We start from the raw sequence: 27,916 nt of genomic DNA on the forward strand, positions 1-27,916 counted from the left end.
ACTCTCAAAAATCTAATCACACTGACTAAATCCATAGTTTCAGCTATTGATGCTATAACTGTTGATCTCCAAATCTAACAACCAACATTTGCCTCCTATCTCTTTCTATATATGGCAAGACTTACATTTTTAAAGGTGAAGCCAACGAATGTCACGAGAATGTTGGAGCCACAGTCAGAATCAGCACTCTCTTTGTGTGGAGATCTGACCACAGAAGAGCAGGCTGCTACAAAGTTATGGCAAAGAAGAAACTGGTCTTTAGCATTCCCACTACTGTTGCTTCCCTAGTCTTCTCTTAGCCATCTCTCCTTAAGAATCTAACATAATATCCAATAAAGAAAATGTGGTATATATGTATAATGGAATATTATTCAGCCGTAAAAAAGAATGAAATCTTGTCATTTGTGACAACATGGACGGAATTTGAGGGCATTGTGCTAAGCAAAATGTCAGACAAGAGAAAGACAAATACCGTATGATCTCACTTATATGCGGAATCTAAAAAAAAAAAAAGCCAAGCTCATAAATACTGAGAATAGATTGGTGATTGCCAGAGGTGGGGCATGGGCAAAATGGGCAAAGGGGGTCACAGGGTACAAAATTCCAGTTATAAAATAAATGTCATGGGGCTGTTATGTAAAAAAAAAAACAAACAAAATATAATATTCTAAAGATTAACTAGATATCCCCATTTTAGTGCCTATTTATTTTGTTTATTCACTGCAATATTTCTTAAAAAGGCATTACAGACATTGTGAGAAGGATGTTTATTTTCCAAACACAGATGCTTAGATTTGTAACAAAATTTATTCTTCTTCCTTCAATTTATAAGCACTTGTGACTGTTAGATCCTATAGAGTAGGCACTTAGCTGTCTCACTCATCTCGGCATCCCAGCATTTAGCTTCAGGGCTTGGAACACAGAAAGGATTAAAAGTTTGTCGTTAAACTGAATAAATGTGGGCTGATGATCCGCAACCTAGTGCCCTTGTTTAACCCTACTAGACCACGTAACAAACTACTGAAATCTGTTAACGGATTACTCTTCTCAACTAGACCCGAAGTTCCTCACGTGCAGGGAGGGATCTTGTCTAACTAACTTCATAATTCTCTCATCTGTTGCAACTGAATAGTGAGACGTGAGTATTGCAGAGAAAAGTGTGCAGGAAAAAAATATGAGAAATTTAAAAGACATAACAGGATTGAGTTGCTGGAAAGGCAGAAGAAAAGTAATAGTAAAGCAGGGTGAAGAAGATTATACGTTCCGGAGCCTCAGTGGAGCTTTTTGGCGCGCAGGTTGCCTTAGCAACTTCGCAGACCGTCCGCCTCCAGCCCGCCCACTGCCCACCCTTCGCCACGCCTCGCTCTCCGCCGGCTTGCCCGGTACCTTAACTTCCGCCCCAATCTGCCAGCTGGGCCCTAGAGGCCCACTGTCTATGCCCCCGCTTGTGTTGCCTGATTGAAAACACTGCAGCAAATATCTTTAGTTAGAAAAATATTCTTTCCATGCGATCCATACTCTCGTCTGAGGGATATAAACGAAGAGCAGTAGGTATTTGTAATTTGGAGGCTCCGCCTAACATGAGGACCCGAGGCCGATTTTCAGGCAGTACCTTGGATAACAGCAACTTTGGAGGTCCTTCGTTTGCCGAGGGAGACGTGGACCTGAGTGGGGCGGGGCGGTCCCTTGCACAGTGGAGGAAGTGGGGCTACCGCGCGGACTTGGCTTGGGGTTTCTGTTCAGAGCTGCTCCACCATGTGAGTGTTTGCTTAGCAGCCGCCCCAATTCCCCGCACCGATGCCCGACCTTAACTCTCTGCCGCTCTCTTCCTCAGGTCGAAGGTTTCCTTTAAGATCACGCTGACGTCGGACCCGCGCCTCCCTTACAAAGTGTGAGTAGCTGGGCCGCAGTGGGTATTAGGGGCTGGGCAGGACCGGGCTGGGTGGTCCAAGCCTTCCGTACAACCCCCGCATCAGCAGCCTGCATCCCTTTCCTCCCCGCGCCCCCGCCCGCGCTCTTCCTGGAGCCTACTCTCCCCCACCCGAGGCCGAGAGGACAGATCCCGTGCCCGGTCCTCTAAGTGTCAGCCTGCCCCTGATACGAGGCTGCCGGGGGCCGTGCGGGACGGGAACGTTGCCGCTGATCTGTGACCTTTTCTCGGAACTCATTAGGCGGGTAGTAGAGCGGGAGGACCTGTAGACATGGCTCTCCCTAAACATTCCCCATCTGCTTCCAAAAGGCCTTTCACCACTTTGACCAGCTGTCACAGGAGGTAAAGGAAGGCTTCCCAGTCCAGATTCCAAAAGTACCTGAACGTTTATTACTGTCAGGCTTCTAATTTCTGTGTGTTAGTTGCTCAGCAGTCAGGCATCATAAAGTAAAATGAGCCTCAAATCATACACTTCATATGTTGGGGTATAGCAGAGTGTCTAGTAGGAATGGGAAATGCAGAAATAAGGCAGTTTATCCATGTGGGGCCTTTTTTTTTTTATCCTTTAGCAGTTGAATGACAGCGCTGATCCAACTACATACTCATCTGGACCTTCTTATGATTTTAGGTAAACATTGAGGTTATTGGGGCTGGAAGTCGCGAGAAATGTAGCAAAGAACAGGACTTCAATGGGATTTATGCATAATTTATATGATAGTATTGTGGTCTACCTAACTGAACTGTACCAGCTGTCATCAGTCTCAGTGACGTAGCTGTCTGTGACCCACACAACCTCGTAGCCTTTTGCTCTCTTGATCATTTCATCTCCAAATGTCTTTTTTCAGTCTCAAGTATTCGTGGTTACAGCCTAGAACCTTAAGATCTCCAGTAATTTCTGACCTCTAAAATGTAATTTTTAAGCACTCTCATATGGATAACCACGTTCTCTTCTTACAGCTGATTTACTCATATCTCTTCTGTAAAAAATGTGTCTTTTAATTCATCAATCAGACTGCTTTTGAATCAATCACTAGTCTCTCCCCCATGCCTTACCTGGACTCATTTCCTTACCCAGATTAATTCCATGGTCCAATCACTCTCTTGCAGATTCCCTCAACTCTGGTCTCCCCTACTCCCCAGTATGTTTTGCTTAGTGAAACAACAACTCTGAAGTCAACTCCCGTGTTCTCTGTACATAGCTGAATGTCCCTGGAGAAAATTACACAACTGGGCTGATGGGCTTTATGTAAAATTCATGACTATGCTCAATAATACCCAGGACTGCTACATTTCTCAGGTTTGCTTGTTTTCTTCTCTATTTTCGGAAAGGATTTTTAAAAATTTCTCTTCAGACATCTTACAACTCCTTTCCCCATTTCTCAAGCCATTAGAGGAAAATTCTTTCATCTTTCCGTCACCACATCTGTAAACCCATAATTTCTGTCTCCCATCCTGTTATAACGGAGTATGCCTTTACTCCTATGAAAAGCCAGTTGTACCACTTGGGCTCTGGATCTCATCTATTTTAATTTTGTTAAGATTAAAGTAGATAAGGGTCCAGAGATGCAAAATCAGAGAAATCTTTGATTTCTCCCTTCATACTGGGTTATTCTCATCAATGTGTAAATATGCTCTAGAAAAAAAGAGTGAGAAAAAGGGAGGGAGAAAGGACAGAGTAGGACAGCGTAAGTATCTATAAGACTGCCTGGAACATTGTACCAGTTCAGTTAATATTAGTGACCGAAGGAGTTTAATAGGTATACTTATTGTTTAGTGTGTGTATAATGTATATATGGGTATGTGTGGGTATAAAATATGCATAACACATGTACATGTGTGTAAAAATAGTTATACTGTGTTTCCTATTCAAAGCAAATAGTAACTAGTACTTGGGTACTAGTAAAAGCAACTCTTAAGATTTATGGGAATGCATGCTTTAACTTTTCAGTATCACTTTTCACTTGTCAAGCAGGTAAACATTACTGTGATAGAGAAACTTCCTTTGAGTTTCTAACATTACTAATAGTTCAACTCTAGAAAGGATGTTTCAGTTCTAAATTTATTCTGGGGATGTCAGAGTTTTTATTGTTTGTTTTGGTTTTTGTTTGTTGATAGATTCACTATTGGTATTGCTACTAGGTTATAGAGATGTTCAAGTCCAACATTCTTTTATATGCAGGATGAATTAGAAACACCTTTGGCTCTTTCCATCTGATTTCAGTCTTACTTCCTACCTCATCTCTCTCCCCTTCCTTGCTATCACCATCAATTAATCAAAGCTTCAGCCACCCTGTTCCCAAATTGACAAGCAAACCCTTTAATCCTCCCTGCTTTTACACATGTTCTTTTTTGAGTTTGGAGTGTAGTCTCATGAGCGCCACTTGACAAACAACACCCTTTAATAATCACAATTTCACCTCGGTGACAATTTCTGTAATTGTCTAGGGAGTCATCTTACTCCTTTTTAGTTTCCTGTAGAAACTTTGTTCTTATTCTTTGTAACAGCACTTGTCGAGTTGTGTCATAGGTCTGTTTATGAAATACTTATTAAAAAAATAAGTTTTGGGGACCAGCCCCATGGCCGAATGGTTAAGTTCATGTGCTCTGCTTCAGTGGCTCAGGGTTTCACTGATTTGGATCCTGGGCACGGACTTAGCACCACTCATCAAGCCATGCTGAGGCAGTGTCACACACGGTAGAGCCAGAAGGACCTACAACTATAATATACAACTGTGTACTAGGGGGCTTTGGGAAGAAGAAGAAAAGTAATAATAAATTTTGCCAATAATTTACTTTAAAAATTTACTTTAATATACAGGATAGTTCCCATTTTTTCAAAACACAAGTATAATGTAGGTGCCAAATTTACAAAGTGATGCAGCTGGCAAACACAGTGAATTCAAATCTAGGTAGTCTCGAGTCACAGTAACTCCCAGTCTCTCTGGAATTTTCTACCACTTAGAACATGCATTAAAATATGTTTTCAGTTTATGTTTTATTGGATTATCTTTGGGCAGTCTCACCAAATTAATATACAGGTAGAAGTTTATTTTAATGAATATCGATATGACATTAAGTTACGTGTTACAAGGGCATTTCTAGTCTCCAGTTCAAAAGTGAATTGAAACCCTAAGGTTTTGGAAGTTCTCCTCTTGAGAGAGTTTTATAACAAGTCTCAGGTTCTAAACTATAAATGTACTGCAGGAATACTTGAAAAGTACTATTTCCTGCTTTGTAAACTATCACATTGCCTACTTATTAGATATTTTTTAAATAAATGGCTATCCTTGAGAATTTTGTTTTCATTCTCTCAAAAAAAAAAAGGGGGAAAGAAAGCGGAAAAATTGGTATCATTCGTTTTGGTTCTTTAGTGGTACTTAGGGTTGGAATGAAGGTAGCCAAGAAATCTATTTACATTTCTCTTACTGAAAGTCATTATAATGTGCTATGACAGTTGTAATGATTTTTATATTCAGCAATCTGTAGAGTAAGTAAAGAAATGTGACCTATACATGAGAATGTTACATAATGGTAGTTGGTGTTAAAATGTTAACAATACAGTGGTGACAAATAGAAAAGTTTTAAAGAGAGATGTTAGCTTGCCAGTCTCTCTTTCCTGCTTTGAAAGAGAATTTTTTTCTCTTTAATCCTTGTAATTTATTTTACATTAGGAATATTATATTGTTTTATTTTACCTTTTTTTAATCTCTTTCTGCATCTTGATGTGTTTTCTTAGGATACCATGTCAATTCCTTTTTAGTTTTTAAATTGTAAAATTCATATAGATTATAGATTGACCATTTATCAGTAATCTTTAATATACTGGACACTGTACAAATCAATAGCAAAATCACGCATCACTCTCCAAAATGTTTTCTCAGATTGCTTTAAACCCTTTTGTAATGATGATATAAAAGGTGGAAAAGGACTTCACATTTTGCAGCAGTAAACACATTCATTTTCATCAACTCATCTACTATTTTAGACTTGATTATTAAACGTGCACAGGACGGTTCATGAAACAATTTATGATCCGATGAGGCTTCCCAGGTAGCCTCTTCTTATAAGGAAAATGATGACATTCCTGCATCAGGTGAAAGGGTGTTTGGACTGGAGATGATAAAGTAGACTGAAGAATGAGAGATTCAACTTTTTGAAATCCATCTCTGGAAACAAGCTGCAGCAAATATGCTAGACCTGTTTGTATCAAAGTATTAAGAAAATGTAAATCTGCACCTGTATAGATTGTTAATTTTCAAGTGGAGCCATGGGCACCTTCTCAGCTATGAGGCTAATTGCTTTGTTTTTGTTTTAGAGTTAATGAACATAGTGTGCAATCAAAGTAGACAACCTTCAGACTCAGAAGACAGCTTTGTCCACGTCTGCTACAGTAGTGGAAATAAAGAACAAAATGCTTCAAAAAAAAAATCAGCTTTTCACAAAATTCTTTTTGATTCCTCTTACAGACTCAGCGTTCCCGAAAGTACCCCTTTCACAGCAGTCTTAAAGTTTGCAGCAGAAGAAGTAAGTATAGAAATGGGAACAACCTCTCTGGATATAGTATGGCAGCGTATCTCAAAACTGTTTAAATTTTGCATGCAATTTGACCCTAATTTGATCTATAAATTGATAGATTTATGCTGTCAAAGTTAAGCCTTACAGATAAAGTAGAATGAAATTAAGACTGACTTATATAAGAATGAGTTAAACAAATTGACACATCTATTTAATGCAACCATTGACAAGTACAGGGAAAATTTTATTGAAATTGAAAATGATGATATGGAAATTATTTTAAACAGCAACTTTATATCACACTGTAGTCTGTATACTCATATTTTTACTAGTTTTGGTTCTAGAATTACAATTTTTTTATATCCTTAGCATATTTTTAAAATTTTCTGTGTGAGCATATGGACTGTCAGTAAAATTTTTTGTTTTTAAAAGTAGGGTTTTTTTTAGAAATGGAGCGGAGGAGATAGCAGAAAATTATACTCTCTGGGTAGAATTGATTAGACTTGATAACTTATTTAGTGGCAAAGAACTAGCAGTCAAGTTTGAGTCTGTAGTTTGATTTTTGTTTTATGCTGGGAAAGATTTGCCCTGATCTAACATCTATTGCCAGTCTTCCTCGCTTTTTTTTTCCTCCCCAAAGCACCAGTACATAGTTGCATATTCTGGTTGTAAGTCCTTCTAGTTCTCCTATGTGAGCCACTGCCACAGCATGGCTACTGACAGATGAGTAGTGTGGTCCTGTGCTCTAGAACAAAACCTAGGCTGCCTAAACGGACCGTGCCAAACTTTAACCACTAGGCTTTCAGGGCTGGCTCTAAAAGTATCTAGTTTTTTAAAACGTATTTGGGTTTTCTGGTTTTAAGAAATAAAATTTTTCCATCCAAAATTATCATCTGAAGCATCTAAAATGCGACTCTTTGGACATCACAGTTGGAAGAGTAGACTGGTCTGGTGGAAATGGCACCAAAATGTGACCTGGGAGACTTAAGGTTCCTATTTTAATTGTGTCATTACTTGTCTATGTGACATGGGCAAGCCTCTCAATTTTTCTCTTCCTCAAAGTTTCTTAATCTATAAAATGGAAGTAGTTAATGCCTATCCTTCATATCTGAATAAGTTATTTTGAACAAAAATATAATAGCGTTTACTGAAATTTTGTGGAGTTAAAAGTGCTGTAGAGGTACAGAGTGACCCAAATCCAAATATTTTGGTTCAGTATCTTCAGAAAAGTTTATAGTCCCAGAAAAATAATTTTAGTAACTAAATAAATAACAAGCCAATTTAAGCCCTCATCCTGCCCTGTACTTAGTGATTAATGGAAAATCTGCCAACCCATTGGTGCTCACAGCTCCTCATAAACTTCTATCAGGGACCAGTGACACCATTTACCACTCATTCAGAATTAAACTGAAAAGTAGTAGTGTTTGTTTTGTAGTCAATTTTGATCCTTTCTACATGCAGAAAGGAAAAATAAAGAGATGGGAAACAAATCCTAATACAGCAGCATCGTTGCTTTTTTGCTGCACAAATCACTTGCAAGAAATGTTGCTGGTCTGGAGCATAGCAGATCCAAAAAATTCCAATTTATGAAGTAGATATTATTATATTTTGTAGTTATAGTGTCTTTTATAAGGCGAAGGCATTGTTGTGATGTTGGTCTTCTAGTGAAAGTATAAAAAATCATAACAGACATGCGATAAAAAATAAACTTCACACGGCCACATATGTATATATATTTATTGAGGTAACATGGGTTTATAACATCATATAAATTTCAGGCGTTCTTCATTATATTTCGATTTCTGTGTAGACTACATCATGTTCACCACCCAAAGACTACCATGGGTCACCATATAGATGTGCCCTTTCTCCCTTTTGCCCTCATCCCTCCCCGCTTCCCCTCTGGTAACCACCAGTCTAATCTCTGTATGTGTGTATTTTGTTTGTTCCTGTTTTTACCTTCCACTTGTGAGTGAAATCATAGGTTTTTTACTTTCTCCGTCTGACTTATTTCACTTAGCATAGTACCCTCAAAGTCCATCCACAGTGTCACAAATGGCAAGATTTCATCTTTTTTTTAATGGCTGAGTAGTATTCCATTGTGTGCATATACCACATCTTCTTTATCCGTTTATCCGTTGATGGGTGCTTAAGTTGTTTCCAGGTCTTGCCTATAGTGAATGATTTTGCAGTGAACATAGGTCTGCAAATGTCTTTTCAACTTAGTATTTTCCTGACAACCACATATATTGATTAAAGTTTTAATGTAGCTTCTAACTATTATAAATCATGGATGTTACACATTTAGAAAGATTATGACTTTCAGGGAACAGTAGGAAGACCTTTCACAAGATGACGTTGTAGAGTCTTCCAGTGAGAACAAGAGTTAACTTGACAAACCGAGAGTCTGTGGATTTACATCTCTAGTAAAATTCTCTTAATAAAAAAATAATAAAATTCCCCAACACGTGACTGGGAATTAATTTAACTAAGTAGTGAGTTGTCAGAGCCTGAGAAGAGCCTCTTAACATCCTAGATTATAAGACTTATGGGATCTGAGAAAGAAAATAATTGAAAACTGAGGAGCATAAAATACACTGCATCCAGGAGAAAACTTGTTGGTGGTATAGGATAAAAGTAGTAGTTACTGTATTTTGCATCCCTAGTGAGGCTTCCCCAAATTGCAGCTTAACCATTGCTTCTGCGTCCTGGAAAAGGAAAAAGTTGTGTGAGCAGTTGCTTTTGATTTTTAATGCTCATAAAATATGTTGCCACTCTATGGGTGTGACTAAGAAAGTGCATAACTTATCTTAAAATGGACATAATCTAAGAATAAGACACTCAGTAGGGTAACTAGAAACTTTGTAATATACAAGTTTTGGAAATCTGAGATGTCCTATAATTAATTTGGGTATTTAGTCAAAATTTTATTAAGTATTACAACCTTTACAAATCATTGTTGAGGTATTTTAAAATGTATTTATTAAAGTACATTTTAATGTTATTTTAAATTAGATTTGTTTAAAATTTTTAAATCTTTAAAAGGACATTTACGATTAAGAATATATCATATAGACAGTATAAGTAACTGTTTATTAGGTACGTAATCCTATAACAGGTAATTGTTCTTATGCATAGTTCTTATTTTAAAACTTGATTCTTCAATTCATAAATAAAATAAGCCTTTAGTTGTTTTTCTTAACTATGCATATGTCACCATTATAAATACCTATAGCAGCATTTTCCAGACCACTAGAACCATTGGGAAAAAAAATCAGTGAAAAACTGAGATCAATGACCAAAAATGATGGGAAACACTTCATTCACTATTTCCTTCTTGGAGTTAAATAAAGTAGCAGCATATTAAAGGATTTTGCAAAGAATACTAGTTTAACTTAGTATTTTCCAAACTTATTTGATCACACAACTCAACTATGTATCTATAAAACTAGTCCATAGCATAGAAGTGTTTAATAAGTCTTCATTGGATAAGTGAATGAACTGTGAGGACATGACCACACTTTGACAACTGCTCGTCTCTAGAGCATTAAGAGGAGAATTCTACCTTTTAGCTACCAATAAGTTCCATACTACATTTAATTAATTCAGAAAACACATCTTTTTATGACATCTCTGAAAGTAGATCAAGGGGGTCTTACTATCACTTTTGGCCATGTGGCAGTCACATAATGTCTAGTTGTCATCACCCCACCTACTTGAACTTAGGGGTTATTATTTCCTCGTGGCATAATTAGACTAGTACTGCAATCTCATGAGATTTAAGTTAGCAATTCATTAAAGAATTTGAGGAAGGAATATGAGCCTTCATTGGCCTCCCATTAAACATAAGAGAGCATTTGTTTAAGCTTACTATTTCTACAAAGAAGTTTTAGGAATGTTCTAAGCAATTGTTTTGCTTTTATTTTTGCTTATGCAATAAAGTTATATATGATAAAAGTCTAAGTCTGAAAGAGTAATCATTGATTGGATCATAAATTCATTGACAGTGTTTTTCTTTTTGTGGTACATAAAATAAGGTGCATTTTATAATCCATGGTGTCCTAGATGCAGTGAAACACAGTATTTAGAAAACAGTGTTGTTCTTTAGGAATAAAGCAAATTGCAGCACTTTCTTTGGTGACATTACTTATCCTAAAAGATAAATCCCATTTTAGAATTATTTACATTTACCTCATCCTTGCTAACCATCTTTTATAGAGTTTATATATGTAATTTTTTTTTCCTCTCCTTTAGTTTAAAGTTCCTGCAGCAACAAGTGCAATTATTACCAATGGTAAGAATTCATTTTAAAACTATTACCTCAGAGCTATAGAAATTGTTTTAAAAAAATCAGATGAATTAAAATTGACAAATAGAAAAGCCCAGAATTTATTTCAACATAAATGATATACATAATTGTAATCACTAAGTCAGAGTTATTGTCCATAATTAGCTCTTTTCAGTTTCTTTATACTTTTGATATTTTAGCACTTTATAATATCTTGTGTTCTTATCACTTCATGCTACGTTATTACTGAAAATAACTTTATTTAACAAAATTTTATTTATTTATTTTAGTAATTATAAATGCTTTTAGAATACAGGAAATTAAGCAAAAATGTACCTTTACTATACTTTGTTATTACTTTCCTGATGGAAAACTATTTCTTATGAGACTTAAAATAATGGGGATTTTATTCAATTAGATGTATAATTTAAATTCTGAATATATTAGAGTACTGCTAATGATTGAGTTTTATGGAATCAGCCCTATGAGAAAATGCTGAAATAAGATGAGGACTAAAGATTGAAGGGAGGGCATAACCATCTTTCAAGAATACAAAGTCAGGGGCCAGCCCCGTGGCCAAGTGTGGTTAAGTTTGCACACTCCGCTTTGGCGGCCCAGGGTTTCACCAGTTCAGATTCTGTGTGCGGACCTCACACAGCTCATCAAGCCATGCTGAGGTGGCGTCCCACATAGCACAACTAGAAGGACCTACAACTAGAATATACAACTATGTACTGAGGAGCTTTGGGGAGGAGAAAGAAAAAAAAGACGACGACTGGCAACAGATGTTAGCTCAGGGCCAATATTTTACAAAAAAAAATACAAAAGTCGTATTTATGGGTGCTGTAAGTGGTTTCATGTGCAGTTTGGATAGACCAAGGGAAGATGGGTTTAATGTGCAGTAGCATGATTTAGTTGAGATATGACAGAATTTCTCCTTCTAAAACATTTTGCATGCTGTCACATTGAAGTGTTTATTTAGAAGAAAGCTAGCTTATCTTCTAAAATGTATTAGATTCACAAATGAATAGCTCTTAGGAAAGTGCTTTGTAAACTTTATCAAGTGTCAGAGGGACTTGAATTAAATGACTTTGGGCTCTTTGGACCTTAAGGGTTTATGCCTGAGGGCAATATGTAAATGATTAATGAGGTAGCTAAGGTGCTTTTGGCTTTGTTTTTCACTGTGTGACATAAGAGAGTAAAAAACTACCTTCTGTAGAACTTGCTAGGATCATGGCATTGACAGATGTTCTTGTCTAATCCAGCAATATGTGTAAATTTGTGATAGTAACAGGTTTCAACAGATAACTTACCTGAAAAGTTGTCATTCACGTTCTTGGATTTAAATCACTGGGCTTGTGCTTGTATGCGCAGCAGTAGCAAATCTCTTCCTGTGAATATGAAGGCATTTTTGCTTTAGAAATAACTTAAATGATTTTATAACTTATTTTCTAGATGGAATAGGAATAAATCCTGCACAGACTGCTGGTGAGTATCTGAAATTCATGGAGATGTGGGTGGGGGGATATATATATATGTCAATTGATACTGAATATTTAATTTATTCTAATTAGACTTGTTAGGACTGTACCAGGATAACAGCTATTTTTTAGGGATCATATAGCAGTCTTTACCAATGTGTTTAAGTAATAATTTGCTTCGTTATATATATTAGTTATGTATCCTTTTGGCTATGAGAAAGAGAAAACCTGACTAATAAGCACTAAAGGTATTTAATTAAAATCTATAACAAAAAGTCTGAAGGTAAGATTGTACTCTTACGGGAATAACGATTTGGATGTACCTCATAAGGTAGTTGTGACGTAGCACATGTAAACTGCTTAAAACTTTGCTTGGTCCTTAGTAAGCGGTCAGTAAGTGCTAGCTGCTATTATTATTATTTTAAAGAAGTACAGTCATTTAAATTTCAGGGGACTTGGTCCACACTCAGAACTTCAAACTTAACATTATACAGTGCTATATTATTGATGTCCTAACAAGCAAGCAGGGTAAAAGTAATTTTAAACTTTTTGACAGATACTTTTACATTTTTTAGATGTACTCCTTTTGGTTATAATCTAGTTATAATGTTTTGAAATTAAGCATGTTTTAATATAATGTAATCTCAATCTTAAGCAGTAGTTATGTTTAAAGTATTGTATTCTAAAGTGCTTCTGTATTATAACAAAATTATATTGTCCTCATAGACCTTGGGATTGAAATTCAGACATATAGAAAATGAAGAGGGATTCAAAATTGTAATTTTTCTTTACTTAAATCAGTAGTTTTAAGTGGGTAATTTTATTAAATTAAAAAGATTATTCATTGAAAATCATGAGGCATTTTATTATATAGATGTCTTTAAACTTAGATTTAAAGGTTTCGTTTTTCCTTACTCTAGAAATGTTCAGTAGTTTGTATTAATTCGAGTCACTGCTTATTCTCACCTGTTGCCTATTGTAACACCCTTAAAAGCTGAATTGTGCGTATCATAGCACATGAAGAAAATTTCAGCAGGCAATTGAGCCAAAACAGAGCAGGGTTTCTAAACTTCTGTCACTTAGAGTTATTTAGATTTATTATTTTTTCTGAGCTTAGGTATTTTATTCTGCATTAAAGCAGGTATTGGTGGTTAAATTAATTTACATTGTTATTTGCTGAGTGTATTTGTTAGCGTTTTCGTGGCTAGCGTTCGTAGCTAAAATTTTCAGACGTTTGGTTGGTTGTCAAGATGTGAGAGGAATAGGAACAGGCCTTGAAAGGTGTGGAATTGCGTTCTGATGATGTTTGAGCTTTTGTACCGACTTACTTTACACCACTTTGATATTATATATAGTAATTGTTGGAATGTTAAGTTAACTTGTTGTTTTTTAAACACCTAACTTTGTTTTGTTTGTTTGTATAGGAAATGTTTTTCTAAAGCATGGTTCAGAACTGCGAATTATTCCTAGAGATCGTGTTGGAAGTTGTTAATACCCACTACTTGGAACATAGGATTACCTTTCAAAATAAATACTGGTATTGTTGTAAAACTGAAATCGGTCATTTAAAATACTATGAAAACACCAGTTGTTGATGAAATAATGAAAGGTGACTCTCCGCCCCTTCTTGTTGTTCACACTCTTCATGTGAAGAGGAAATGCTTAAGCATTGAGGGTATCACCACAGAAGATCGTAGTCTTTCATTGCTACCTCACAACACACACAGGTAGTTCGTTCGGGGTAAATGGATTATCCAGCTGTGTTTTGTAACTGGAGGATGCTTCCGATAATTCTTTCTGAGAACATTTGGAAAATTAAAATTTGCTGAATCTTCCTATTTGTCTTTGAGTTAAAAATTTAAAAGGATTATGGATAGTATGTGGCAGTTTGCTTGACAGTGTCTGACTTCCAGACTCAAAAAAGTTGAATTCTTAATTATATATTGTTTATGATAAAGGATATAGACAGATCAATGAATACGTAACTATCTTAACTTTTTATCACTTAGTATTTTTTAAGTTTCAAACTTTATGTAGTCATACAAATTTTAATATAATATCGAAGAGCCAGAAATTGATTTTTTTGATCTAGCCCTTATGTATAAAATTGATATCCCACACCAAAGAGTTTTATCTATGATCTTGCAGAATTCAATACTTGTAATGGTGAGATTGAAAATAAAATCGGAGCATCCTTTGCTTAGTTATGCATTCCTTTACCAGTCTCTTTTAATACATCTTTTAAAACAGGATTCCTCAAAAACCATTGTCTTTTTGAGTATAATATTTCTAAATAGCGTTCAGGAAGAGAGTATTGTAAAGAAGATCTGAAGTTCACAACAAAGTTCAAGGAAATGCTAATTGGAAATGCTGATTAATTATACTTACTGAAGACCCAACATTTAAGGAAGTGTTAAGATTAGTCGCTCAAATGAATGACTTGAAAGGAAAGATGGGGATGACCGGCTTCTAGTAACACAAGCCAACAGTGAAGGGGAAGAGGAAGCTCAAGCAAAGTGTCACAGAAATGCCAACTGGGTAGGCGAAACTGCAGTGGCTTTGTTGGGGGGAACTCAAGGGGAAAACCAAACACTTGACATTGTCATAAGGAGTGGAAGGCAAGTAGAGAAAAAAAAGTATAGGCTTTGTCAGAATACAGATTTCAAAGTTCCCCTTATGAGAATCCAAAGACTGAGGTGCATAAGGGAAGATTGTATTTGCCATTACAGAGGAATCAGTATCTATGCAAATCTTGGAAGATGAAATGAAGGCTCGTAGTGCTTCAGAATGAGTGCTCACCCGGCTCTATTCCAGGTGGTGGGCTCTGTGGAGGCAGGCCTTGTGTTTGTCTTGCTCTTTCTAGACCTGGAAGTATAGTAGGCTTTCAGTAAATACTTGCTGAATTATTCATGAATGAAATAGCGCTATGATCAACTTTTATCTTGTTTCAGTATCTTCCCTATCATAGGCCCTAGGCTCATTGGAAAACAATTGTAAGGAAATGCAACAGAATCAGCATCTGAAGGGTGACAGTAGTAGTTAAGTTTAAGAAATTAACCAGATATTGTTCATATATTTGACAGATAAATAGCAGGATTCTGAATTGTAAAGGAAAAAAGTCTTTGCTAAGGTTGAAGAGTATACTTCTGATGTTTTCGAAAGTTTTTATTTTTATAAAGAAAATTTGATTCTCATAGACCCCCGGGTCCTTAACAATATTAACTGTCAGTTAACCAGAAATTTGTGAATACCCATTCCCTGAGTTTTTTGTTTAATTTAGATTCCCCCCATTCTATTTCTAGCACAAAAGCTTCTTGCTGTGTTACATAAATAAGTTTATGATGTCCTGTACTGTAATTTGTTTAATATTTTTGTTCTTTGGTTTTGAAAATTTCATTGTAGTAAGTTCTTAAATTAAAAACATTTTCTTAAAGAACTAGCTATTTTGTTACTAAATGTGATCTGTAAGTTCTTTGTGCAGAATGTTTTGAAGTATTGTAGTTTAAGTGCATTATTGATACCTAATTAATGTCTTATGAAAATACATTTTGTTTTACCATAAACTGTATTGTCTGCTCTTTATTATTAATGCTCTTAATCAGAACACCTGTTGAGTCAGTGTATAACAAATGTAGAAAAAAAATGGGCAAAGATGATTAATAGTCATAAAAATGAGTATATACCTCCTAATACCAGTCCATTTTCAGGAAAAAAATGTCATTGTCTAGGCTGTTTGGTCCCAAACCTGGGTGATTAGCAGAGTCACCTAGGAAATTAAAAATTCAGATTTCCGGAAACAACTCCTTAAGATCTGACTCATTAAATCTTGAATGATGCATAAGAATCTCTGTTTACAAAAGTAGTCCTGGTAATTTCTGCTGTTTAGGTGGTTTTGAGAATGATAAGGCCAACTTTTTGACTTTGTAGATTAACACAATTAAATCTAAGGGGTCAAAGTAACTAGAATATATTCTAGAATCCTGTAAAGTCTGCATTCTACTGCTTGATTCTCTGGTAGCTGGCTAAGTGCCAAAGATGCTAGCCAACGCTCTCACTCACTGGGGGTACCTTTTAAAGTGTTTCAAGTCCAATAGTTTTTTGCATATTTCTTAAAATTTCTTATTTGGAAGAAAACTCAGTCCTATTTAAGTCCCCTCTACCTGAATTAAGATATTAGAAATGTCTACCATGTCTTTTACCTAAGGACATTGAAATGTTTGTGAGTTGGAGGTATTAATATACTTTATTAGAGCAACTCAAAGTTAACTGACTGATATTAGCGTTCCCAAGGCTATTTATAAAACTGCAAATTACATACATGAATCATATATATAGACACACACGTGTGTATATGTATGTAGTTATATATGTAATTTGCAGTTGCACATATATATGATTTATGTATGTAATTCATCCAGAAGAAACGTATTGAATGTCTACTATGTGTCAAATAATTTGACAGATACTTTCACTTATCTCATTCTTCATAACAATGCCAAATTATTGTCCGCAGTTTACAGAAGAAGAGGCTTAAAGAGGTTGAGATTTGAAATTTGCTTGTGTGACTTTGGAACTCTCAGCATACTCAGCATACTGGGAGTATTTTTTAGTGTCTTTTTTCCACAATATATGAAATCTGTATTGAATGATAAATTTAAAAATATAAAATGTGTAAGGCTTAAATTCTCATTTCTGAGTACTGAATATATAATTATTATGAATGGCACTACTTTTTAATACATGGTGTAAATATGGTAAAATTATAGGACATTGAGTAAAAACCAATCAAATAAAGGTAATTATGATTCTGGTGCTACTCCACAGGGTGGCATAGTGGGAGCAGTACGATGACCCTATGCTGTATTCCTCAGCCCCATCAGACAATGGATGTTTTTTAATCTTATGTATCTTGCAGATGCAGCTACAAGATTAGTCCCCTAGTAACCTGCTCTTCCAACCAGATGTTGCCCATAAGCCCCTCCAGTACAGAACTTCTGGAACTACTCTCTGATAGTGCTGGAAATAGATATCATTATTTAAATCAGGCTATTTAAGCCAATAATTGAAATAAACATTTTCAGAAGGCCCAGTCTATCCAATCTATTATGCACATCCTCCAAATTGTCTAAGCCAGATATTTGGAACTCATTAGATTCTTTCCTTTCTTTTCCCATAGCAGACCAATCACAAAGTTCTCTTGATTCTGTTTACAAAATACATCTCATAGCCATCTTCACTGTCTAATTAAAGCCCTCATCCTCTTGTATATGCTACTATAAAGGTCTCTAGTCTCTCCATTTCCTCTTTCACGCTCTTGTAATGAGCTTTTTGACATGGAAGTATGTAGTTCCACTAGTTAAAATCATGAATAAAAATCTGTACTTTTCATGACATGAGGTCCTTCATGAACAGGTCTTTGTTCAGAGTCATCTATTATCACTACTCTTTTTCCTACAGTTTCCTTCTCCAGTTCACACTGCAGCTACACTGAGCTACAAGTATTTAATATTTCTGAAGTGCCATGTTCTTATGCTGCTATGCCTTTACTTTGTCCATTTGTCTGCCTGGCAAACCTAGGACTCATTCTTCAAGTTTAAAAGCCATGGAGCATTTCCTCACTCCTCCCAAGCAGAGTTAGATGTTAGCTGTCTAAACAACCATTGCATTTTGTACATTTTCCCATTATAGCAATTATGGAATTCTAACGTTTGTCTCTGATTTAAACTATGAATTTTATTAAAAAAGCATAAGATCATGACTGAAACTGGATTTCCAAATTGCCTTCCTCATAGTAGATAATAAATACTTTGAAAGACTACATAAAAGAAAGAAGGGAAACTTTGAAAATTGCAACTATTTTTGGCTCATACTTAATAACTTCTTTAACCAAAATATTTGATTAACCAATATACTCAGACTCCTCACCAATTTTTTGTAGCAGGGAATTCACTTTATCTCAGAAATGAATTGATCACTCTTAAAAGTGCCAAATATTCTCTCATTTTTTAGCAAATATATATTTATTATCTGTATCATGGACATTGCTAAATACTGGAGATGAAATATGATTAAGACTAATTCTCTTGTCTTGGGCTCTCCAAAATGTATACATTTCAAAACCAGCAAAATCTTCTAAAGGAGTAATTAAGTGCAGACGTGCATCAAACCCTTTTTTTAACGTGCTGGGCATGGTGCTAGGCACTTTACACACATTATCTCTTTACTCCTTAATTTCTCTACAAAATACCAGTCTTAATTTCTTTACTCTTAAGAAAGCCAAGATTTGAGTTAATGTGTCCAAAGTTAGAATGAGATTGTCTCTAGGTAGATCTATATGGTTATAAAGTACTCCCTCAAATCACATTTGCCATTATTTTCCTAGAATTACGTTGACGTATATTTCCAAAATGAAGAAAGACACTTCTGGAAGGGGCCTCAGCTTGCTATTAAACATTTCTATGATCTCTCTTTGCTTGAAAATGTTAACATTCAATAATCTACATAAACACACTTATAAACTCTCTTTTAGTGAATATATATATACATTTATAACAACAGATTTGTGAACATTTGAAAAGTAGCTTTATGGCTCTATTATCTGCTTTGCTATATTGAGGGTGTTGTGGTAATTTTGTCACTGGATGCAAAACCCTGGCCAAGGTTGGCAGACAAATGCAGAGAGCAGTTTTTGGCGTAAATCTCTGATTTTCTGGCAAAACTTGTTAGCAATGTAAAAGCTGTTATTGAGAGCATATTGTGATGATACATCATGTCAATATTTGTTTGGCTGAGTAACACTGTAGATTTAATAAATTCTTAAATGCACAATTTACAACTGATGAGCTGTTTTAGAAATAAATTGTATGTGATATTTGTTGTCAGTACCACAAACATTTTGATGTCTTAAGTGGAGATGCTAGCTTCTCTGATTTTCTTGATAAACATATGAACAGATTAGGGCTTTTTGAATTATCCTTAGGTGTGCAAATTATGTAAGAATGAAATTTAAGAGACAATGAATAGAGTGAGTCACAGAGGTCTTAATCCTTTGTGACTTCTGCCATAAATTTGTGTTATCTGCTAGATAGTTTTATTCAACATTCTCAGTTTTGACATAGTGTTAGAAGATGCCTAAGAAAATTTTTTGAATTAGTGAATTATTTTTTGTTTGTTTTCTTGGTATGTGGGTGGGATACATCTGGCACTTTGAACCTTAAAGGGAAAGTCTTGTAAAGAAATAATCACTATTAGCTTCTTTCTTCCTGAAAAAAATAGCGCACATGGACAACTAATATTTATTGAGCTTTTACTATGTATTAGGCATGATAGCTGACATTTGGTCCTATCCAAAACATCCACAAGACATTTGGTCCATGCCAAAAGGTCCTTGATATTTGGTCCTCTCCAAAACACCCATGGAGACATTTGATCCACACCAAAAGGTCTCTGATATTTGCAGGACCATTTGGTCCTGTCCAGAACACCCATGGAGATGTTTGGTCCACACCAAAAAGTTTTGATATTTGGTCCTGTTCAAAACCATTTGGCATGGACCAAATATGCTCGTGGACATTTTGGATAGAACCAGATTTCAAGGACCTTTTGGCATGGACCAAATGTCTTATGAATGTTTTGGATAGGACCAACTGTCCTGCAAGGATCAGGCACTATGATCTATGTTTTACATTCTTATTTAATCTTCATTGTAGTCTATGAGGTCAATAATATTTTTTTATCATACTTTAAGAAATTGGAACTTTCAAAAAGATTTGGTAATTTTCCTGAGGTTACACAGCTAATATTCAGCAAAGGTGTAACTCAAACCCTATCCAGGAAGCCCCAGGGCATGCACTCTTAGCAGATGCAATATACAGCCTCTCTGATTGGGACCCTGGTAAGTTAGCCTAGTTCAAAACCCAGAAAGCTGGTACTTCCCATTGTGCCACCTCTTCTCTCTCTCTCTCTGCATCCTACTTCCTTATTCCTCCTGACCTATTGTCTAACCCTTCCATATATCTTAAAGCCAGTGAGAAAGGGGAGTGACATGAATAGAAGCCTCTATAGTTTCATCCACGTTTCTTCATGCTGCTTCTCCTATCTATCTGTTCTGAAACTCTTTCATTCCTTTATTCAGGCATTTATTTACCAAGAGTGCAAAGAGGAATTAGACCTGTTCACTGCCCTTTGGAGTTAAAAGTTCATGCTCCTGAGGCTCGGGGAGCAGGGCTTGTGGGCAGCAGTTTCTAATTACTTGAGCCATCTTTTGTTGGTCTCATTGGCTGTTATTGTCCTTTGTTTAAGGCCTGACAAACCCCCATTACTGCTTCCTGCTCACAAAACTTTAGCCTACATTGGACAACTCAAACAATGTCTGGTAAACAGGACAGGATCCCTGAGGCCAAGGTCAATGAATCTGGAAATAGAGAAACCATTAAGTAAAACAAAAGAGGCAAGGCCAAGAAGCAAGGTAGTAACCAAAGGAAAGGGACAAAAACAGGTAGAGCTTAGAATTCAGGAATGAAGATGGAACTAAAAATTCTAAATGGAAAGGCTGGTCAAGAATCAAGAATCTCATGGGTAATAGAATGGTCAAGGCATAGTGGGCATTTTGGGGTATGAGGTGGCAAGAGAGATAGGTAAATTGGTGTAGGTGTGTCTCGGGGGTGCTCAGAAATCAGAAATTTAATTTGACGCAATTGCTGTCCCAGCTAAAAAGCAGGAGGAAATTGGAAGTCCGGGGCCTGATCTGTTCAATGCCTCCTGGTGGGAACCAAAAAAACGCATTAGGAAGATGCTTAAATAGGCTGAATATAGTATAGGGTGATGTCAGTAAGGACAGATACAGATGCTGGCAAATAATTATGCTTTTAGGAACTTCACTGGAAATAAGCTATCAGTAGAATGACAGTGTCTTCGAATTAATTTTTCAACTGAAATTGTTCTTACAATAAATATCTAGAGTGTCAAAATCAATATCAATGGAACAATATAATATCTAAAGATAGACATATCAATTTTAAACTGTAAGCCTATGTATTAGTTTGCTAAGGCTGCTGTAAAAAAGTGTCAGAAACTGAGTGGCTTTCACAACAGAAATTTATCATCTCACAATTCTGGAGCCTAGAAGTCTGAAATCAAGGCATCAGCAAGCTTTGTTCTTGTGATGACTGTAAAGGAAAGATCTATTCCAAGCCTCTCTCCTTGGCTTATGGATGGTGGTCTTTTCTCTGTCTCTGTTCACATCTTCTTCCCCCTATAATATCTGTCTCTTTGTTCCAATTTTCTCTTTTTATAAGGATACTGGTTATATTGGAATGGGACCCACACTAATGACTTCATCTTAACTAAACTAATTACATCTGCAATGACCTAATTTCCAAATAGGGTTACCTTCTGACACACTAGAAGTTAAGATTCCAATATATCTTTTTTTTGCAGGGGGGACACAACTCAACTTAAAACAGGCCACGTATCAGTGGCAGCTTTCTAGATAAGGCTGTAGGTGAAATATGAATTACAAAATGTGTCCTAAAAAAAATCTTTGCAAGTGTAATTATAATTCATGAATCCAATAAAAAGTCTGAATAAAGCTCCATATTTTTTAAAAAGTCAATTGAATAAATTAGAATAGAAGGGAAAATGAAATGCATCATTTATCCCCATATTTCACTTTAACCTCTCCCAACCATCCATTTCCTGGTGGGTACTGCTAAGAGCAAATGACACTGAGTTTCTATTTCCTTCAGTCCCCACTGGGAAACACAAAGAATAGAGCAACTCTCTAAAGGTAGGCAGCTGAAAGGCACAGAAGTTCCAGCTGGTAATTCGGACACCTAAATAATTAGTCCCCAAACAAAACGTGTCGGCAGGGCTGGTTCATTCTGATGACTGTAAATGAAAGATCTATTCTAGGCCTCTCTCCTTGGTTTATAGATCCTGCTCTTTTCCCTGTGCTTCTTCGTGTCTTCTTCCTGCAATATGTATCAGCTCGAGTCTCTGACAGTGGCTGAAAGATGGCGTTTATGAGGCTTCTTAGCCTGGATGTTTAACTACATACAACCATATTCAAACAAATGAAAAGTTATTTTCTGTTTTTCTTTCCAGTAGCCAGACTGCTTTCCATTGTTTACACTGCTTACAAAGCTTCAAGCAGCTCTACCCATCATTCAACTGCCCATTTGATACAAAAAAGTGTGGGCACCAAAAGTATCCTCTAAAAGAACAAACCGTAAACAGGGAGAAGCAGTTACCGTGGAGGCTTCACATTAAATAGAAAATGGAAGCAGCAGAGCCAATTACAGGTACATTTCTCCTTGTTGAAGAGACTTCAAAATAGAAGGTTTTTAAAAATTTGCTTCTAAAGGCTTTCTTTTCAGTAAAATTGAAAAAATTATGATAGGCCACATATAAAAAAGAACATCCATCCTGCCTGCCGGAGTAATCGTTTTCTTCCTCTTAGCAGATTCTAGGCGCAGGATAATCACCCCTCTGTGATGCTTTGTTATAAGCGTTCTAAATAAACCACTCTCAGGGGGCCCCCTCAAGAGCAGCACCCCCTAGGAATCCTCCATTGAGCCTTGAAACTATAATTTGTTCCAGACATTCTGAGCAAAATACATTCTTTCTCAATCTCTAAACTTGATAATTAGGTGTGTTTAGTTAGAGTTAAAAATAACATGAAGTGGAAAGGTGTCCAGGTGCAAGTCATTAACCTGGAAGGAGGGCAGAACGAAGGGGGCCTTCAAAAATTGAACTCGAGTTTTTGGTGCGTGTCATATGTTCCAGACGCTTTGCTGAGTGCTTAATCTAATGTACCTCTTAATTCTTCGCAGTGATCCATTTATGTACTTATTTTATGGATGCTAGAGATGAAATGACTTATACACCAAGTAAATGGGAGAAGTAGGGTTCAAAACCATGTTTGTTTGACTCCAAAGCTTATATTCCTTCCATTTGTTTCCAGCAACTTAGGCATAGGAAGAGAATGTGCAGAGCATGCCAATCTAATTTCTTAACCTGTCAACAGGTTCTTCACATTCTGGTCCCTGGTGTCTCTGTCAGAATTGTGTCTCTGCTACACCTCACCCTACACCCTGATCCATAAACGCTTTATGGGCATTCTTATATCCATCCTTTTGTCATGTTATTCTTGCCTGGAATGTCCATCTCTACTCCAACTGCAAGGGTCTTAATGAGGTGCAGTACCACTCTCCTTGGAGATGCTTGGAAGTGTGTTCAGCGTTTATGGTTGTCACAATGGGAGTGGTGCTGGCACTAAGTCCCCGGAAGCTGGGGCTGCTTGACAGTCTGCAACGCCATGCTGTATGGATAGCTCCCTACAACAGAGAAGTACTCTGTGCCAAATGCCCATAGAACTCCACTGAGAACACTGACCCTGGATCTCGCTCATCGCTCCAGCCCCACCACCTCCATGAATTTTTGATGTTCCCCATGCTCTTCAGAAATTCAAAACGTCTTCTTGGCAGTCTGTGGGTTTAGTGCTAATGTAGTTCGAATTGAATTATTAGTTATCTTTTTTTGTTATATATATATGTTTTGTCTTTCTAACAGTTATTTTTATGCCCCTTGAAGGCAGGCATATGTTTTATGTTCCTTTATCCACAAACGTAATAGCAAATATTTACATAGCTTATATAGCAAGTATTTGCCAGCCATTGGTTCAAGTGTTTTGTGTAAATATTAACTCATTTAACCCTCCAGTAACCCTATAGAATATTGTTATTCCCATTTTATAGACATAAAAACTAAAGAACAGCAAGGTTGAGTAACTTGCACAATATTACACAGTTAACAAGCATCAGGGCTGTGATTCAAATCCAGAGATTCTGGCTCTAGGGTCTGATGCTTTTGACTACCAAATTCAATGGCCTGACCTAACAAACATGTCCTGAGTGCCTATTATATATCAAACACAAAACGAAGACTTTGATTTTTAGAAAATGTTAATAAATCTGTTAAGTATAGTAATGGCATAACATATAGGAGCTCCAAAGATGGATGCTTAACCCAGTAACAGGATACAGGAGGCCTCCTAAAAGGATTAACTAAGCCTGGAGCATCAAGTTCAAGGCAAGGGGCAATGGACAACAAGGCTGGAGAGGAGGCAGGACAGATCACAGAGGAGCCAGGTCAATTAGCTTAAACTATATCTTGTAGGTAGTAGGTTTTAAGCAAAGTGTGACCCTGTCAGTAAGAGATTTACAAAGATTGCCTTGGCCTCTGTATGAAGATGATCTGAGGATAATAAGATTGACAACAGTGACAGCTGTCAGGAGGCTGTGGTAGAGCAGAGCAAGAGAAGTGTTAGAGGAGGATGGCACCATGATGAGGATGACAAAGGCCAGCCTGAACGAGGACATCACTATCTCTGCCATGGCCTGTTGTGGAATGTCCTCTCCAGTCCACACTGAATCCCCCACCTTTCACTCTTCTCCTTCCACCATCCACCTAATATCCCCCCACATGGCCTATATACCTCATCTTGGATAGATAAATTGCAAACCAAACCTATCTTTCTTATACACAAACGGGAGGCAACCACCATCATGTGCTGAGAGGAGCTCTGTGCCAGGGATCTCAATATTTGGATTCATTTCCAGTGTTGCTTTTGATTACTGTGTCTCTTAATCTCTATGAATATATTTCATTATCTGTATAAATGAGAAAACTTTTGAAAGGGCCAGAAACTGTCAGAAACGAAGGTGTCCCTACCTTTTCCGGGGATAAATGTTGCTTATCTTCTGAACACTGAATGAATATTTTATTATAAGCCTACAAAGTATTTAAATGTTTTTCTTATTTTGACAGAGAGACCTGCATTTTGCATTTTGCTAGAAACAAGCTTTATTATTTTTTAATCTGCAAACTAGTGAAGCTGTGCCCTTGGTTCACTTCTTTGGAAATTCCATGGAAGTCAGTGGGATGAGGAACGATTACCTAAGAGCTGAGCCTGGCTTGTGTTCCTGTGTGATTAGCGGGGCAGGAGGCCAGATAGAACTTGGGAAGCTGAGGGCTGTATTTTCATGAACAGTGGCTCCAGGACATGAATTTCAAAGGGGCTGCATGAGGGAAATAATGTCTCTAATAGACCTGGCTGGTTCTCTGTTTTCCTCTTTGCCTGCCAAGCAACCTTTTATGTAAAAAGTAGGAGAAAGACCTCTAAAAAGGATATATGAGAGGGGGATATGTGTGTGTGTGTGTGTGTGTGTGTGTCTATCTGTGTGGTGTCTTTGTTGTGTGTGTGTCTTTCCTCTGGGCAAAATAAGAATTGGAAGAGAATTCAGTACCAACACAGGCTCCCCTTACATCACCAGGGAAACCACACAGTAAGCAAATGTCTCCAGCCTTAGCATGTTTTTCATAGTTAGCTGGTTGTGCACCTGTGTCCCTGTGTGTTGTGTGTGACTGGAGCACAGGGTCTGTGTGTCCTCACCCTGTGCCCAGTGTGGTGCTTGGCACATGGAAAAAGATTAAAATTTGTTGAATTGCTTGTGGTCAAATCAACTCCAGTTCTGATAATTAATTTGGAGCAGTTTCTTATTCTCATCTTAGTTATTTCTGCTCCAGGAATTTCAGTCAAGCAGGAAAAAAGTTGTTTTTAAATAAATATGGTGGTATATATATATATGTGTGTATATATAGTGTTAATATGTAAGGGTATTTTCAATTCAATAAGAAAAAGACTCATTGATGAATAAAAATTCATTACAAAAAGGAATTCAAATGACTTATAAGTATATTTACACATTTGCAAACTCACCAGAAATCAGAGATACAAAATAATACAATAAGATGCTACTTCATCCATCAAAATGCCAAAGATTAAGATTTAAGGATGATACTCAGAACTGTCAAAGATGCAAGAAATAGACACTCTTACACAGGGCTGGTGTAAATGTAAAGCGACTCCATCTTTCTGGGTGGCCACTGGTAATATTATCAAAAGTCTTAAATATCCCCTTTTACCCTATATCCCCATTTCTAGTCATTTGTTCAGTGAAAGCAATTGGAGATATGCTCAAAGGTTTCTGTACGATGATATTCATCATAGCATTATTTATAACACCAAAAGCAGAAAACAAAAAAGAAATAACCTAAACGTTCAACAATAGAGATTTAGGTATGAAAGTATATTATACAAAAAAATAGAGTAATGCCATTGGAAAATATTTATGATATAATATTAAATAAAAATAGGATATAACGCTGTATATATAATGTGATAAATATTATATATATGCTTAAATTTTAACAGTGGTTAGGTGATTTTAATTTTTATATCATCCAAATTTTCTGTAAAGAATGTTTTCCATTTGTGTGTGTTTGTATGTGTTTAACCTCTAAATTTTAAAAGTTACTGTTACCGTATATTCAATACCAAAAGAATAACTGTTGTGGAGAATATATTAAGATTTTGGAGATCCTAAATGTTTAATATATTACCTCTAAATATTTATTTGGGAGGAAAATGCCAGAGGTTTTCTCTTTTCTTCTACTTCCTTACACAGTTCCTAATGCTTCAGTTGCTTGCTGAGTATCAAATTAGCTAATATTTTTCACTAGGTCAGAAGCTACTTCTAGATGCATTTTTTTGTCTTTTTGTTGTTGTTTCTAGGGGGAGTTTTTGATTCAATTGTAAGTGGGATTTTTTTAAATTTCTTTTTCTGATAGTTGGTTATTAGTATATAGAAATGCAACTGATTTTTTCATATTAATTTTGTACCTTGCAACTTTACAGAATTTGTTTATTAGTTCTAACAGATTTTTGGTGGAGTCTTTAGGGTTTTCTATATATAATATCATGTTATCTGTAAATAGAGACAGTTTTATTTCCTCCTTTCTAATTTGGATGACTTTTATTTCATTTTCTTGCCTAATTGCTCTGGTTAGGACTTCCAGTACTATGCTGAATAAAAATGGCGAGACTGGGCATCCTTATCTTGTTCCTGATCTTAGAAGAAAAGCTTTCAGTTTTTCATCATTGAGTATGATGTTAGCTATGTGCTTGTCATATATGGCCTGTATTATGTTGAGATATGTTCCCTCTATACCCACTTTTTTGAGAGTTTTTATCATGAAAGATGTTGAATTTTGTCAGATGGTTTTCTGCATCTATTGGGAGGATCATGTGATTTTTATCCTTCATTTTGTTAATGTGGTGTATCACCTTGATTGATTTGTGAATGTTGGGTCATTCTTGCATCCCTGGAATGAATCCCACTTAATCAGTTTTTTTTGTCTTTAACCAAGTGATTATTTTTTATTATAGACTAATACATGCTCAGAGAAGTTTTTTAAATTTTGAAATGTGTAAAGAACAAAGTGAAAATTTCCTGTAAACTCATTTTCAGGTTATTTTGCCGTTGGTGTTTTATGTTTCTTTTCAAATTTGTCTGTATTTGCATAAAATTGACAGATATTCACTTTTTAAACAAATATTCATTGGATATGTGTATATTCTAATTCCTGCTCTAGGCACTGAGGAGACATGGGCAATAAGTATGTCCCTGACCCTTAGAGACTTTTGATTTTAGCAGAGTAATAAATAAAAATAACAAAAAAATAGCTAAAATAATCTTAGGAAGTAATAAGTGCTAGCAACAAACAGTGCAGCAGGACAGTAGGATAATAAATAGTGGGAAGAATGGTATTAATTAAGGTGGTCAGAGACAGCTTCCTTGA

The 27,916-nt window shown here is 36.2% G+C and overlaps 1 protein-coding gene across 1 annotated transcript; it reads left to right on the forward strand.

Moving 5' to 3' along the window:
* The first annotated feature begins 1,413 nt into the window (after positions 1-1,413).
* Positions 1,414-15,777, forward strand: UFM1 (ubiquitin fold modifier 1). The gene is made up of 6 exons (XM_014834288.3): positions 1,414-1,757; positions 1,835-1,891; positions 6,397-6,454; positions 10,700-10,739; positions 12,189-12,221; positions 13,639-15,777. Coding segments are annotated over exons 1-6 (258 nt in total). The 5' UTR covers positions 1,414-1,755; the 3' UTR covers positions 13,707-15,777.
* Positions 15,778-27,916: the final 12,139 nt, after the last annotated feature.

Source organism: Equus asinus, chromosome 11, assembly GCF_041296235.1.
Source record: "Equus asinus isolate D_3611 breed Donkey chromosome 11, EquAss-T2T_v2, whole genome shotgun sequence".
In the NCBI taxonomy this organism is placed as follows: domain Eukaryota; kingdom Metazoa; phylum Chordata; class Mammalia; order Perissodactyla; family Equidae; genus Equus; species Equus asinus.